Below are 14899 nucleotides of genomic sequence, written 5' to 3' on the forward strand. Positions count from 1 at the left end.
CGGGTCCGTGTTCCAAATAGCACCCTAGTCCCTATGAGGTACCCTACCCCTGACCAGGGCCCATTGGCTCTGGTCAAAATTATGGCACTATATAGGGAATTTGTGCCATTTGGGACGCAACCCCAGGCGGCTCTCAGACGGGATTATGGGATGACAGCGGTAAGGGAAAGAAAGGGCAGTGTGGACTGGAGAGAGGCAGGGGAGAGAGGCACCGGCACAGCCAGATCTCATCACCAATGAGTTCCAGATGGAACCCTAGGCCCCCAGTCAGGTTCTCACAGATAGGCTGCATCCCAAATGGCTTTGACTTTTGAAAGGTAGTGCACTATGAAGGGAATAGGGTTCCATTTTGGACACATATGTTGATACACTGCCATACCTCCGCAGCTCTAGAGTGGGGATACTGTGCTCTGCATGGGGCTTAAACTTGGCTTTTTTATAACAGAGATAGACTGCATTTTATGTGGAAAGTTCGCATAAATTAACGACTACTGCTACATCTGTCTTTTTATGCTCTATTCAAGCTAGCTAAAGTCAGAAAAAGGTCATCATAAATTGAACGATGAGAATTAACTTTCGTTTTTTTCCCAGTAGGTTCTTAATAGTATCTTTTGGGTGTCTCCTGTTTTACAGGCAGGTTGTTCAAACCACATGATGCTTTTATTTATCTGTCCTCTCCTCTCACACCATAGCATTGTTTCTGTTAGCCATCCTTGGCCTCTCATCCATCATAGGACAATCAAATCAATAGAGATTATTTTGTAGTCAAATGACTCTTGACTGAATGGTCCAATATTCCCTCTTTTTCTCTGTTGTGTTTCCTTCCTGCTCTTAGATCTGGTTGGTCCCAGCTGCGGTCCGATTCTGCTCACTCCTCCAGACCTACAGCCCAGCCCAGTAGAACCACCTGCACTCAGTTGAACATCCTCCAAAGAAACATGGAGGCCAGTCTAACTATTCAGCCTCACAACCACCATATCCGCCACACATACACATCCTAACCATACACCTCCTGGTGTGCACATGTGAGAATAACACATTTGTGTATATTACAATATACATGGTTTATTACTAATATCCTGTATCTCATTATTGTCATACTTGTGATTTGTATGAAGCTCTATGTAATAAATATGTCTCTTAATGAATTTGACCAGGTATTTTATGTTGTATATAACTGTAAAGATCTATTATGGTAAAATGATGATTTGTACCCACAATAGTTAGGTTCTCTTGTGTAGACACACTGCAAGGCCCCACATCCAATCATTTCTACATCCATTTCAGAGAGGAAATTATCTCTATTTCTCGTATCTTTGGTGTATGTATTGTGGGGTATTTGTCACACCAGTAAAGGTGTATACATAACCTAATTTGCTCATACAGTATATGGGAAAATACATGCATTGTACAAATGTTATTCATGTTCAAGATCCTAACAGGATCTCTGTTGAAAATATCAGTACCCCTATTATCAGGCAAAGAAAGTGGTAGACATTTCATCCTGTCTGAGGACCCTAGATCTCTTGCCATTGATTAGTTGGAGTGGGAAGTTCTCCTCCGAGATAGAGAGAAAGAGAACGAGGGAGAGAGATAATGAGAGAGAGAGAGAGAGAGAGAGAAGAACAAGGAAGAGAAATAGAGAGCGAATGAGGTATAGAGAGAGAAAGGAGGTGCTGACATGAGCCAGGGCAGAACCATCACTATAACTCAGGACCCTAATGATTGCTGTGTGTGAGAGAAAGCAGAGGGCTACAGGACCCGTATGTATGCCCTGGGAGATCTGACCTCCTTTACCTCTACCATTCACCTGCATTTGTTACTGTACAGCCACGCTGCCCTGACACACACACTGACATATGACAGACACAAATGATTTCATTTGATAGATAACTAACCCAGTCAATGTTCATGGTATGATGTCATTTAGGTGGGTGTAGTTGTTGTTTATGTTTAATGTCTTTGATAGCTTGATTGGTTTTAAATAATAATAATTTGGTGGGTGCTTATATTTGTCCTATTTCACACAAGTGTGTATTAATACGCAGGTGTGAATTGGAAATGTGATTTTTGCATATCCAACCTCTCCCTGAGACACCCTCTGAGAGTGGGGTCATGGCCGGGGTCTGCCATTATAATCGGCGACCCTGGAGCCTTGCTCAAGGGAAATAGAAATATAATTTATATTTCTGTGGGCCCAACGCTCTAACCTGCTAGACTACCTGCCGCCCGTAATGATTGATGTGAGCTTATGTGTCTTAGATCACCAATGACAGGTAAGTGCTAGTGGAGGATAGACATAAATTCATTTCAGACTGAATCCATTACCATTATTATTACCAAAATAATACATCCGCAAAGCTACTCTGTTGACCTTTTCAACTCTATCTGACCTCTTCAACTTTTTGGAGTAAACATAACGCTAAGCAACAATGGGAGGCATACAAATATTTATTTAATCAGGTGTGCAAAAAAAGAAGTTATATCGAATATCAAAAGAAATGAAGGGATAATGTGAGTGTGCCAGGTAATAGACCACCATATTGTTCTATTATTACCCATCCCTACTTGTCAATGTCAGACAGGCTAGGCCTTGCCGAATGTTACACGGTCGTCCCTGCTTCAGTTCAGCTCAGCTTGACTTCACAATGTGGCTCCTCGCCCGCCCCGCTCGGGCTGTTTTACATTTGCAGTCTTGTAAGGATTTTTCCAACTCAGTCATTTGGGGCTGGGATTTGTGCGGAGCTCTGTGTTCTGCACTAGCGTTGACTTAACAGCGATTCCTTAAGCTCCCATCTGGTTGGCCAGAGACCTTATCCGAAGTCCCACTTCAACAGGCGGGAACGCTGCTTTGGAACGGACCTCGGGTTTGTAACTAAGAGCCGTTAGCCGTTAGCCTAGCGGATGTTTGGCTTCATGCTAAGTGGTGTCACGCTAGCTTAAAACATGGCTAGCAGAGGCTTATGGCTGAAGGTGAGATCTAGACCTACAAAACACTTAAGCTCTGCTCAAATGGACTGCATGGGTGGGCTTGTTGTGTAGTTCACCTGCAGCCCATGTTTAAAAGTTCAACAGATTTCTAACTGCAAAGTTTCTCAACACAAGCAGAGAAGGCAATTTAAATGAAGGCTTTACTCAAGGTCTCAACAAAACATTTAGACTGTTACTTCAATCTCTTTGCACATACACATCCATGTCCCACTCCGTCGTATATGATATGATAAAGTTTTGCATTTAAATGTTTTTCTTAGAAACGTTAATCAATTCATTACTGGTACATACGTGTCCATCTTAATCCTAAACACACTACTTCAAAAACATCAAAGGCATAATGGATACTCTTCACTTTGCTGAACACATCTCCTTTTGACACTGTTTGACATTGATCATTTTTTAAAGCCAATATATGGCACGCTATAGGAGGGGTTCTTCCTCTGGAATACTCATCATCATCACAGTCATGATGCTCCTCCAGTCAGGATAACATGGATCTGAAGGTGCAGAGCTTTTGGGCAGATGGAGGCTTCTATTGGAGTTTGGCCACTCTGATTTGCTTCTCCTCATGCTAAACTACTATAGCTTCCTTGCAACTTGGCAAGGTCATCATGGCTGTATTTCAACATAATCTCACTTCAGATGCCTCACAGGCAGTTCAAAGTTGGCTGGCTGGCTAGGGGGAGTCTGGTTGATTCTGGACCGACCGGGTGGGTGGACATCGCTGCTGCCGCAGGAGCCACACAGCACCCCATAGCCCTAGCTATCATTCCAGTGGGCCCCTACACTGCTCTGCCCCATCTGGTACTGGTAGGACGGGTCCCGGATGGATGGGGGGGCGCTCTGTGTTGGGAAGGCCGAGAACTCCCTGTGAGGCAGGAGAGGAGACCCAGGCTTCCTGTGGTACAGAGGAGGATAGACCAGCGGCCTACTATCCCTGGAACCAGGAACCGGTGGAGAAGAAGACGAGGCGGAGGATGACGAGGGGATGACGGCCAGGCCTCGCTGTGCCGTGGCCGGACTGTAGACTCCTATGTCGGGCTGGGGGCGTGAGGGACCGGAGGGGGTGTGGTGGGGCACCACGGAGGTGGCGGTGGCAGTACTGGTGAAGTGAGCAGTGAAGGGCTGGTAGGGGACGGCCTCCACTGTCTGCACACTGTACCGGGGGTAAGGCTGCACCGACGCCCATACGTTGCAGTTCAGAGAGGGGGGAACCAGGTCGTCAGCACCCACAGCCCCGTGGCCGTTCTCTCCTTCCATCCCTCCGTACATACAGGCCTCCCTGGAGCTTATGGCCTCACCACAGTAGGGGTGGGACAACAGTGGAGGCTCATAGGAGGGAGGAGAACGGAAGTAGTGTTCCTCTGAGACTGGTGGAGGAGCCGTGTCCAGATATGGCCGTTTACAACCCAGTTCCAAGTGCCTGGTGTTATCTGTAAAGAAATGAAGATTGAATCATCATAACTGAATGCAAAAACTTGTATGTATCACCCTGCTGTCCTATGATGCTTCTTCATACTGGTCGGAACTGTGTACCAATCCATCTATATTGTGTGATATTGATGTGTAGCACCAAAAGATGTATTGCAAGACGAGAAAGTTTTCTGAAAGATTAATGAGTCCTGCCCACTTTCTGTGATTGACAGGTGTGGAGATTTTCAGGTAGGTCTGTAGCTAACCCACCTCTGTGTTTAAAGCAGTGGTAGAGCAGGCTGGGCTCTCGGGTGGGAGGGAAGGAATTGGAGATGTGTTCCTGGTGGTCTGAGTTCCCCAGGGGAACCCCACCCTCATACTGGTAGTGGGACAGGACCTGGGGGTGCCCCGACAGGTGTACCCCAGCTCCCAGCTTCCCCGTCAGGTGACCGTGTGAGGATAGGAGCCTCTGGCGGACCATGTTCTTAGAAATCACTGGGTAGTCTTTTCTATGGACAGGAAGGAGAAACAAGAAAGGAAGGATTAGCATTACAGTGTTGGGGAAGCTAGTCTGAAAATATAGTTTACCAAGCTACCAATTACTTCACACTGGAAGAAGTTAAGCTACACCAAAGCTACCCTTAAGAAAAACTATAGTTTACTTAATTAAGTTACTAATAAAAATAAAAGTAGTTCACTACATCCAAACTACTTAGTGAAAAATTATCATATATAAATCTGAAATGTCATAGACTACAAATTGCAAGAACAGATCACTCTGGAGTCAGATGTTAACAGAATGTGTAGTTTAAACACAAAAAGTGATTATGCACACAAAAAAAGTGTTTCAAGTGAGAATTAGTGAGGTATGAAGTAAACAAGAAGGTACATTCTTGCCAACACCCATCTGTTATTTTTGCTAGTTAGCTAGTTAGCTACACCACTACATAGCAACTACTGAAAACACTACCAAGATTTGAATTTAGTTCAACTACCACCAAGCTACTGCAAAATGTAATTAAATGACTAAATGTAGTTCACTACTCCCCAACACTTGCGTTAATAGATTCTACTTTGCAGAGAGAGAACGATGTATTAAAGGAAGCAAGCACAGTTAATCCATTCACAGGTGGGAAAGAATCTGCTAAAGGAAGAAATGGAACAAGTTCCAAAAGGAAAAAATGGTTCCAATGAATGATGTACTGTGTCAAAAGAAGAATTGTTTCCATGATAAAGTAACTATTCCATATACTTTTATTGAGTGGCACATTCCCATAAACATAACAGAACGTACCCCTGGAGTCTGGAGACACGCAGGTCCCCTTCGTCGCTGCCACGGAAACCCTTGGCAAACGGATTGTTCTCGATCTTTAGCTGAGTTATCTGGGAAGACAGCAACATATCTTGTCACTGCACTGACTCATCATGAAATGTGCAGCTAGGTTCAGTCAAAACTTGACTATGAAAACTTGACTTGATCTATAACTGTCCATTTTGGATTTGGAACCTTTCTCCTGCAGACAGTGTTTTGAAGACATGCTCTCGTATTACTGACATTAGAAATGTGACTATGTGCAGAAGACGTTGAACATCAGACAGCAGGTGGACAACTACATGGGTGGCACACATACTGTACCTTATGGTTCTGGTAGGAGGTGACGGAGATGAAGGCTGTCTCGTGAAACACGTGAGTGCAGTAGGCTGTGTTCTTAGACCCAAAGGCGTTGTTCTCGTCGGCCTTGACGATGTGGAGCCGAGGCTGGTACTTGTGCATCGAGTTCAGGATGATCTATCAGTGGGAAGGAAGGAAATGTAGAAGAAAAGAAAAACCAGTACAAGGTCAGACGAACGAAGTCGATCACAGCACACAGTCCTCTTAGAGGCACCAGTGAATGACCGGCCACCACCACAGTCTTGAGACGTTTTAAGATGTTTGTTTAAGAGGTTCGTTTTTCCCCCTTTAAATGAATGGTTGTCCCTGCCCTAGATGCTAAATGCCAAGTGATGTAATTGTATTGACTTGAATAGACTCACAGTGTGAATGGGGTGCTTACGATGCTCAAGTTTTCCATGGCTAGCCTTTTTTGGAAGTAGGCCTATTTTAATGCTCCTGGAGTCGCCGTTAGTGTGCATACAATGTGGACATTTGTCAATGTACTGTAGTTCAATGTGTTGATACTGAAAAGTGGGCACCCCTTTGTCACACTTGAGTTGCAACTGTATAGTGCATTAATCAGCACGTGTGGAGCGTGCTCAATGTTTGGGTTGGGGGGGGCTAGGTCAGCACATCGGCACCAGTCTGCTCAGAGTAGCCCAGTAGCCTAGGAACATGCTCACTGGAGCGTCAGCAGGACCGGAGCAGGGTCATCTCCAGCGTAGCTCTGTCAGGACCGATGAGCATCAAGCTCTCCCACCTCTCCTACCTTCTAGACTCACAGCCCGCTGGTACCAGAGCCCTGACTTAAGAGGCCAGCCCCTCCAGGAGGCTATCACAGAAAGAGGTTAAGACTCATTTGAGAGGACAGGCTCATAGTAATGGCTGGAACGGAAAAAATGGAATGTTATCGAACACATCAAATGCACGGTTTCCATGTGTTTGATACCATTCCATTCACTCCATTCCAGCCATTATTATGAGCCATCCTCCCCTCAGCAGCATCCTGTGGTATCAGGGCACAGGCGGCTGGGGTCATAGTTGCACCCTGAACAGCCCAATGCTCACATGCCCCTTCCCCCCTTCAGTTGAGGCAAGGTTCAGGCAGAGATAATCAATTGGTTCATTGGCTGACTACAGACTCTGTAGTGACGGAACTGATAGAAATAAGCTAGTGGTTGGTTGACTGGAGACTATGGTCACGACCTTTGTCTAGTCTGCTAGTCTGGCCGGGGTCTGTCTGGAGGCAGTGCAGAAAGGAGTCTGACTCTCTCTGTGCTGTCTGGTTGCATTGATCAGGACAAGCCCTCCTTGGATCAATCCAGAACCAAATCGTGCAATCTCTCTTTCATCTTTTGGGTAAAAATGTCTGCTAACTGGTTTTTAAACCAAGACACTCAGTGACAGCTGGGAAGTGACAGCATTTCAGGAGTGATTCCTTGGACCATCTCTTGGTCAACAGTAGCAGGGGTCAGTGGGAGCCCAGATCCCAGATCAGTGATAGTGTTTTTACTGCTGATGCTGACAGGTCAGCAGCGAAGGGAGGGGAAGGGCAGAGTTTGTGGGGGATGGTGAGGAAGGGGAAGGTTTGTCATAGATCTGAGATACCCCTGGGTTGAATCAAGCTGATGGCCATCCTGCTCTGGACTGTGGACGAGCAACCATGCTGACCCACATACTTGCACACACAGTCATGCAGACCGCATACTCACATTACATAAACAAACACTCTTGAAAAGACACACTCTCAAATGCACAAACAACAGAGTCTGTCATTGACTGTCATTAGCTGACTTCACAAGCTGTTTTATTTCAACTGTGGGTCAGTTTATAGCAGGGGTGTCAAACTCATTTTGCCTCTCGGTCTTCAATGAGGTCCGGAGGGCCGCATTGAAAATGGCTTATATTTCCTAGGAGTCGAAATATGAAAAAAATTGTCCTCTATGCACTGTTTTTATAATTTTCTGTGCTCCCTGACAGTCTAGCTTTCATTTCAGTGATTATTAGCAAGCTGGATTTTATTCCCCCCACCCCCATGGGCCGTATGCCATATGTTTGACACCCCTGGTTTAGTGGGTCAGGTGGGTGGTGGATCCAGTGCTAGGCCAGAGGGAGGGAGAGGCTCTCTGGCTCCCCTGCTGGTGTGGGCTGTTCTATCAGCAGGGCTTAGTAAGACCTGGCCCCTCTCTCTCTCTTTGTCCTCATTACTCGCCCTTATCACTATCCAGGCGGCGGATTCAACCTGACAGCGAGCCCCGCCACTGATCCCAGGGGTTATGAACCTAATGAGCTCGCCTTCTGACGGGATGGCTTTGGACAAGCCTGCTCAGAGTTCCTCTGGGCAGCACTGCTGCCGCCGTCACACTTCTCACTCCCTCTGTGGCAAGATGCTCACTTTCTCTCGTATGCTTTCTCTCTCTCCCTCTCTTCTCTCACCGCCACTCCCTCCACTTCAGTCCATCTTTCACCCTCTCTCCTGCTCTCTTCCTTTTCCTCTCTGGCCATCCTTCCTCGAGTCCTTCCCCCTCTCTCCTCTCTCCCACTCATTCCACGAAGACAGCTTTATGACTCTGTCTCTTGTTAAAAAACACATATTTTCAGCTCTTGTTTTAACACTAATCTATTTAAGTCTCATCTACTGTGTAGTTTTGAGAAAATGAGCTGTGTCCAATCACCTCTCTTGTTTTACATGACCAGGAGAAGTGATAAGCTCTATTGTGTGAAATGACCCAGTGCCTTCCTGGGATGTGAATTCACCTACATTGTGAGGCATCAGTAAAGGGAAAGAGGGATACCTAGTCAGTTGTTATTCTGCATGCATCTTCTGCATTTAACCCAACCCCTCTGAATCAGAGAGGTGCAGGGGGCTGCCTTAATCGACATCCACGTCATCGGCGCCCAGGGAACAGTGGGTTAACTGCCATGCTCATGGTCAGAACGACAGATGTTTACCTAGTCCGCTCGGGGTTTAGTTACCTGCCGCCCAGCTAATCATCTCTCTCTCTCTCTACACCTTTACAGTTAATTGAGCTTAAAGATTATAAACGTTGACATTAGTTTGTAGACTGAGAGTCACTCACATGCCCAAAGGGGTCCAGGTGGTTGTTGGTGAGCTTTAGCTTCTGGAAGGACACCATCTGCCTCATCCAGTGGGCTCCTGTTGCCGGGGAGTCTGGATGGACATAGAGCCTCCCTGGCATGGCTGGCTCCGCCTTGCCTGCCACCATCCTGAGTAGAAAGAAAAGGAGAAGAGAGAGAAGAACGAGAGTGGGAAGGAAAGAGAGGGAGATGAAGAGACAAATGAAGGTGCAACGTCGTGATCATCATAAGGACCGCTGGGCTAGCAGCAACCAACGACCATTTCTCTGCCAAGATGTCTCAGCCATTGTGGCAATCCAGCAACCATATGCAACCCAGCAGCCCAGTGCTCTAGCAAACCCTATTGTCAACCTCTTGTCACGGCATGGCTAAATCTTCTAGCAGCCACACGAATCCATTCGTGCTCACTGATTGTCCTCTGAAGAATCCCTTTTTTATAACAAACACATGTAGCTACAGTCAGTAATGGCAGTGGTTTCAGTCCTCACACTATGGGGCTAGAGGAACCATTCCCCCAGACTGGAGGCTGCTTCAACCGTAACATCACTGCTAATTACGCTCCTCCAAGGTGTCGCTGAAAGAGTCCAGAACCCCACGCTGGCAACCGCTGGGATTCCAGGCCCTCCCAGGCCATCCCACAAAGATCGGGAACAAATGGCTGTAAAACAAGAAATGGCTGGGTTTCTGCTGGAGAAAGCAAAGCACAGTTGTGCATTTTATGGGGTTTTTGTTTGGGTCTCAAATGGTACCCTACATTGTGCACTATTTTTTACTACGGGCCCTGGGATTAGGGTGCCATTTAGGACGCAGGCTTTTCTTTTCTTGGCGTGACGTCGGGTTCTGGTTTCAGTACGCCCTACCCTGGAGACGGTTGTTTTGTCATTTGCACGGCCAGCAGTGCCAACGGTTGATGCTGCTCCGGTGGGCAGTGGCAGAAGCAGGCTGTGGTGGCATCACCGGTCATGGCTAGAGGGATACAGTTTATATCAAATTGATGTCAAAAGTTGCTGCCTTTTAGCTAAACCTAACACTTTTCCTACGTTAATTGTCCAAACCTGTTTTGAAAAGTCAATTATTTCTGGTCAATTCTAACATAAGTTGTTTCCTCTCTAGGCATCACCCAAAGTAAAGGGTCACTGGAAGGCCAGTGGGTACAGCCAAGCTGTTTTTATCCCATAGGTTTTGACAGGCGGCTTGCCAGTGCCCTGCGGTAATGAACTGTGTGCTAATGACAATCCGTAGCTACAGTTAAGTTTGCGCAGCGACTGAGACATGAGGTTCTGGTCTTGGTGTGCTCTGAAAGAACAAAGGAGCATGCATGGCATGGCATACTATTGTACCATGACCTCAATAACAACAAAGTTGCCTGTGGACAGCCTTGTCACTTAAAATATTACAGTACTAGAGATTTTGATGATCATCATACTGTATTTGCGTCCTCTCTCTCGTTCTGAGAAGTGGTGATATTTCTCTGCAGCCAGGATGTTTGAAAATGGTTGGAAGAATGTATTTTTTGATGTAAATGATCCCGTTTTTGTGGGAAGAGGGGATTAGGGCGCTCCTTTTCACAAGAGCAATGACTAAATTGACAGAAACCAGTTGGTTTTCCTCATTATTCAACCACAACAGACTAAATTTAGACATCCATGACTGGAGGCAGCAAGTGCCTGGACTCACGCTCCATCTCTCCATTCCATCAATGAGCGGATAGAGATGAATGAATGAACAGATGAGTGGGAGGTGAACATCACACATGTTGGTCTTGAACACAAGGCGAATGTTGTTAACCAATACACACAACAAATTAGGGTTCCTCAATGGTTATTTGTGAAGGGTGATAGTTCTACGTGGAACCATACTGACCCAAAGAACCCTTTGAGCCCTTCAATAGTTCTTTGCAGTTTGTGGAGTCAAAAAAAGGGTTATTTCCAATTTCAGTGATAATTAAAATAATTAAACTCATTATCATATCTTGGGGGGTGGTTTGTGCACCGCTCTTTTTGTACAACAGTGAGTGAGTGTCATTCCAGTTTAGCTATTTTTTTTGTTATGCCATGTTGAAAATTACTATGGCCAGTGACAGTGTTTTGTGAAAGAGTCACATATAGCCTTGTGTCAATTGAGAACTGTTGTGTAAGTCAGTGGTTCTCAACTCTCTCCTTAAGGACCCCCAGCTGTTCCAGAGCTAGCACACCTGATTCAACTTGTCAACGAACACTTATGCCATCATTTTTATTTATTTTTTATGTCACCTTTATTTAACCAGGTAGGCAAGTTGAGAACAAGTTCTCATTTACAACTGGTACCTGGCCAAGATAATGCAAAGCAATTCGACACATATAACAACACAGAGTTACACATGGAGTAAAACAAACATACAGTCAATAATACAGTAGAAAAATAAGTCTATATACAATGTGAGCAAATGAGGTGAGATAAGGGAGGTAAAGGCAATAATTGGGCCATGGTGGCAAAGTAAATACAATATAGCAATTAAAACACTGAATAAGAATAAGGCCTGAGGGGGTGTGGTATATAGCCAATATACCACAGCTAAGGGCTGTTCTTAGGCACAACTCACCCCGAGGTGCCTTATTGCTATTATAAACTAGTTACCAACGTAATTGAACAGTAAAAATAAATGTTTTGTCATACCCATCGTATATGGTCTGATATAGCACGGCTGTCAGCCAATCAGTATTCAGGGCTCGAACCACACAGTTTATAAAATAATATAACCTATGTAATTTTTACAATATAATATGGCTAACCAGAAAAAAATAACCCCGTATGGTTCTTCAAAAAAGGTTATTTGTAGAACTTTTGAGATTAAAAAAGGTTTTAAATAGAGCCATTCTCCATAAAGATTCTATAAAGAACCATTACAAAGTGTTGTACTGTATAAAGCACCAAAAAGGGTTGTAACCATAGCGGAACCCTTTTTGGTCCTATAGAGAACCTTTTTTTATAGTTCTTTATAGGAAAGGGTTATTTAACGCACCATAAAGGTTCCATTTAGAACCATATGAGCATAGTTCTTTATAGAACCTTCAAAAAAGGGTTCTATACAGCACCAAAAAGGGATCCGCTATGGGATCCGCTAATGTAACAACGTTACATTATCCAACATGACATTTGTGAAAGGCGAGGAAGAGAGGGAGGTATAAATAAAGAATATAATGCAGAAACATGTTAATTTGTACCCTTCCATTTATTTGGTTTGCATAATGATGTCACAGCATGTAAAGTGTTTGTTCCAGAGCATGCCGGGAACAGTGCCCTCCGCCAGGGATGTGTGTGTGCGTGTGTACTGCTTGTCTGTGTGTATACTGAATGTGGGAGGCAGCATCACCTCAAGCATATAAAACTGTCTAAGAGTGTTAAATGTCTCTCTCATTTGCACCCACCGTTATTGTCTACTCTACAGCATTGGGGGTTGTTTTCCTAAGGTGAGAGGAAGGCCTCTACAGAGCGGTGGGGCTGAAGCTGTGGCTGAGAAGATGAGAGCTATTTTCACCTTCCTTAAGCTCACCACCGCTCCCTCCCCACCCTCCCTCACCACCCCATTTCTTGACCCCCCCTTTCTAAAGCCAAGCAGCATCTGAGACAGGGTAGAATTGTTAGATGTCTCATAACTACCATTAAGGATGTTACTCATCTAAACACTGAGCTTAGAGAAGAAATTGAGCAATACTGCAAACTGGAAGAACCACCCTGACAAGGATTTTGGCAGGATTTTATCATTGTCTTTGTATATTTTGTATACTGTTGTATTGTATGTATTGCTGTATTGTCTGTTCTTAATATGTAGATTTTTGTATTGACTGTATAGGGGCTCCAGAGTGGTGCAGCGGTCTAAGGCACTGCATCTCAGTGCTAGAGGCATCACTACAGACCCTGGTTTGATTCCAGGCTGTATCACAACCGGCCATGATTGGGAGTCCCATAGGGCGATGCACAATTGGTCCAGCGTCGTCCGGGTTAGGGTTTGGCCGAGGTAGGCTGTCATTGTAAATAAGAATTTGTTCTTAACTGACTTGCCTAGTTAAATAAAGGTTCAAATAAATACATAACAAATAGCTGCTGTGTTGGTGACCAGGTTTTCCATGTAAAGGAGAATCCTTATCAACAGTCTTCCAGGTTAAATAAAGAATTACATTTTTTAAAAGGTGTCTCTAACTCACCACTTGTTGTCGCAGAACTTGTAGCGATGGTCGTCGGCAGGGACGATGTCTGTGAGGAGGATGTACTTGGTTTTGGGGTTCATACCCGTCACTTTCACCTTGTAGCTGGGGAACATCCTCCTGTGAAGGACACGAGAAGGGTCTTACATTAAATTAGACATTCCCTAATGACGATGATTTCACCCACCATTATACCCACTAGACATAAAGCTCGCTCCCCAACTCACTCAAACACGAATTGGGTCAGCAGGTGTTTCGTTATTGGTGACGAAGTCACCTCATCCTGATCCAATTTGGAAAAACTTGCCATTAGCTTCTAAGCACCTTCAGTATCGTAAGACCCGTAAATACAGAGGTTTATATAATGCCTTTTGTCATCGTGCTGCCCTCACACCTTCGAGCTTTGAGGGATGTTGAACGGGATAAGGCGAGTTGATAAGGCGCTTTAGGCAATGATGTCACACAAGCTTTTTGAGCACCTAAGTACCTTCCCTCACCTAGCTACCTTACACTGGAAAAGATTTTCCTCTTCAGATGAGCTAATGAAAATCTGCTTTAGCCCCAAGGTGTCTCTCCGTGGGGCTGAGGGCACACGGTAAGCATGCATTAAGAGGCTCTTCTCCGGCTTTGCAGGAGGGTTTTAGTCAGCCCTGAGTGGAGCATCAGCACGGAAAGTGTTCTATCCGGCAGGTGAGCGAGCAGACGATTAGCGCTCAGAAAGCGTATCAAGCCAGGCTTAAAGACTGATTGGGAAGAGCTAGAGAGGTCACAGGGGATCTCAGAGTTGAGGGTCATATGTAAAGTACAATCCCACTGGACACAAACTGGTTGAATCAACGTTATTTCCATGTAATTTGTCAACGTATTGTGACGTGGAATGTACGTGGAAAGGACACGTTGGATTCACGTCTCCACCTCAACCAAAAATAAAAGTTAAAGAATCGGACTAAATCAAAACGTACTTTATTTATAGTGCATTTAAGTTTGATTAGACTATATTCTTTAACTGAGATTTCTGGTAGAGATGGAGAAGTGAATCCAAAATATAAATGATTCATTTGTAGAAAAAATGGATATTGAATTGTCTTTGGTAGTCAATGCAACCAAATATCAACATTTAAAGAAGATGTACACTATATATACAAAAATATGTGGACACACCTTCAAATGAGAGGATTTGGCTATTTCAGCCACACCTGTTGCTGACAGGTGTATAAAATCGAGCACACAGCCATGCAATCTCCATAGACACACATTGGCAGTAGAATGAACTTACTGAAGAGCTCAGTGACTTTCAACGTGGCACCGTCATAGGATGCCATCTTTCCAACAAGTCAGTTCGTCAAATTTCTGCCTTGTTAGAGCTGCCCCGGTCAACTTTAAGTGCTGTTATTGTGATGTGGAAATGTTTAGGAGCAACAACGGCTCAGCCACGAAGTGGTAGGCCACACAAGCTCACAAAACAGGACCTCTGAGTGGTGAATCGCTTAGTGCGTAAAAATCGTCTGTCCTCGGTTGCAACAAGTTCCAAACTGCCGCTGGAAGCAACTTCAGC

The 14899-nt window shown here is 44.9% G+C and overlaps 1 protein-coding gene across 1 annotated transcript in view; it reads right to left on the minus strand.

The window, feature by feature from the left end:
* Window positions 1-2439: 2439 nt before the first annotated feature.
* The window catches only part of LOC109904705 (T-box transcription factor TBX4-like), a 28858-nt gene continuing 16398 nt past the window's right edge, over window positions 2440-14899 (minus strand). The window contains exons 4-9 of the mRNA XM_020501880.2: window positions 13345-13464; window positions 9142-9289; window positions 6044-6196; window positions 5702-5790; window positions 4678-4916; window positions 2440-4427 (exon numbers count right to left, since the gene is read on the minus strand). Coding sequence (XP_020357469.1) covers window positions 3754-4427; window positions 4678-4916; window positions 5702-5790; window positions 6044-6196; window positions 9142-9289; window positions 13345-13464 — 1423 coding nt within the window. The 3' untranslated portion in view covers window positions 2440-3753. The remainder of the gene's footprint in view (window positions 4428-4677; window positions 4917-5701; window positions 5791-6043; window positions 6197-9141; window positions 9290-13344; window positions 13465-14899) is intronic.

This window comes from Oncorhynchus kisutch, linkage group LG15, assembly GCF_002021735.2.
Source record: "Oncorhynchus kisutch isolate 150728-3 linkage group LG15, Okis_V2, whole genome shotgun sequence".
Taxonomy (NCBI): domain Eukaryota; kingdom Metazoa; phylum Chordata; class Actinopteri; order Salmoniformes; family Salmonidae; genus Oncorhynchus; species Oncorhynchus kisutch.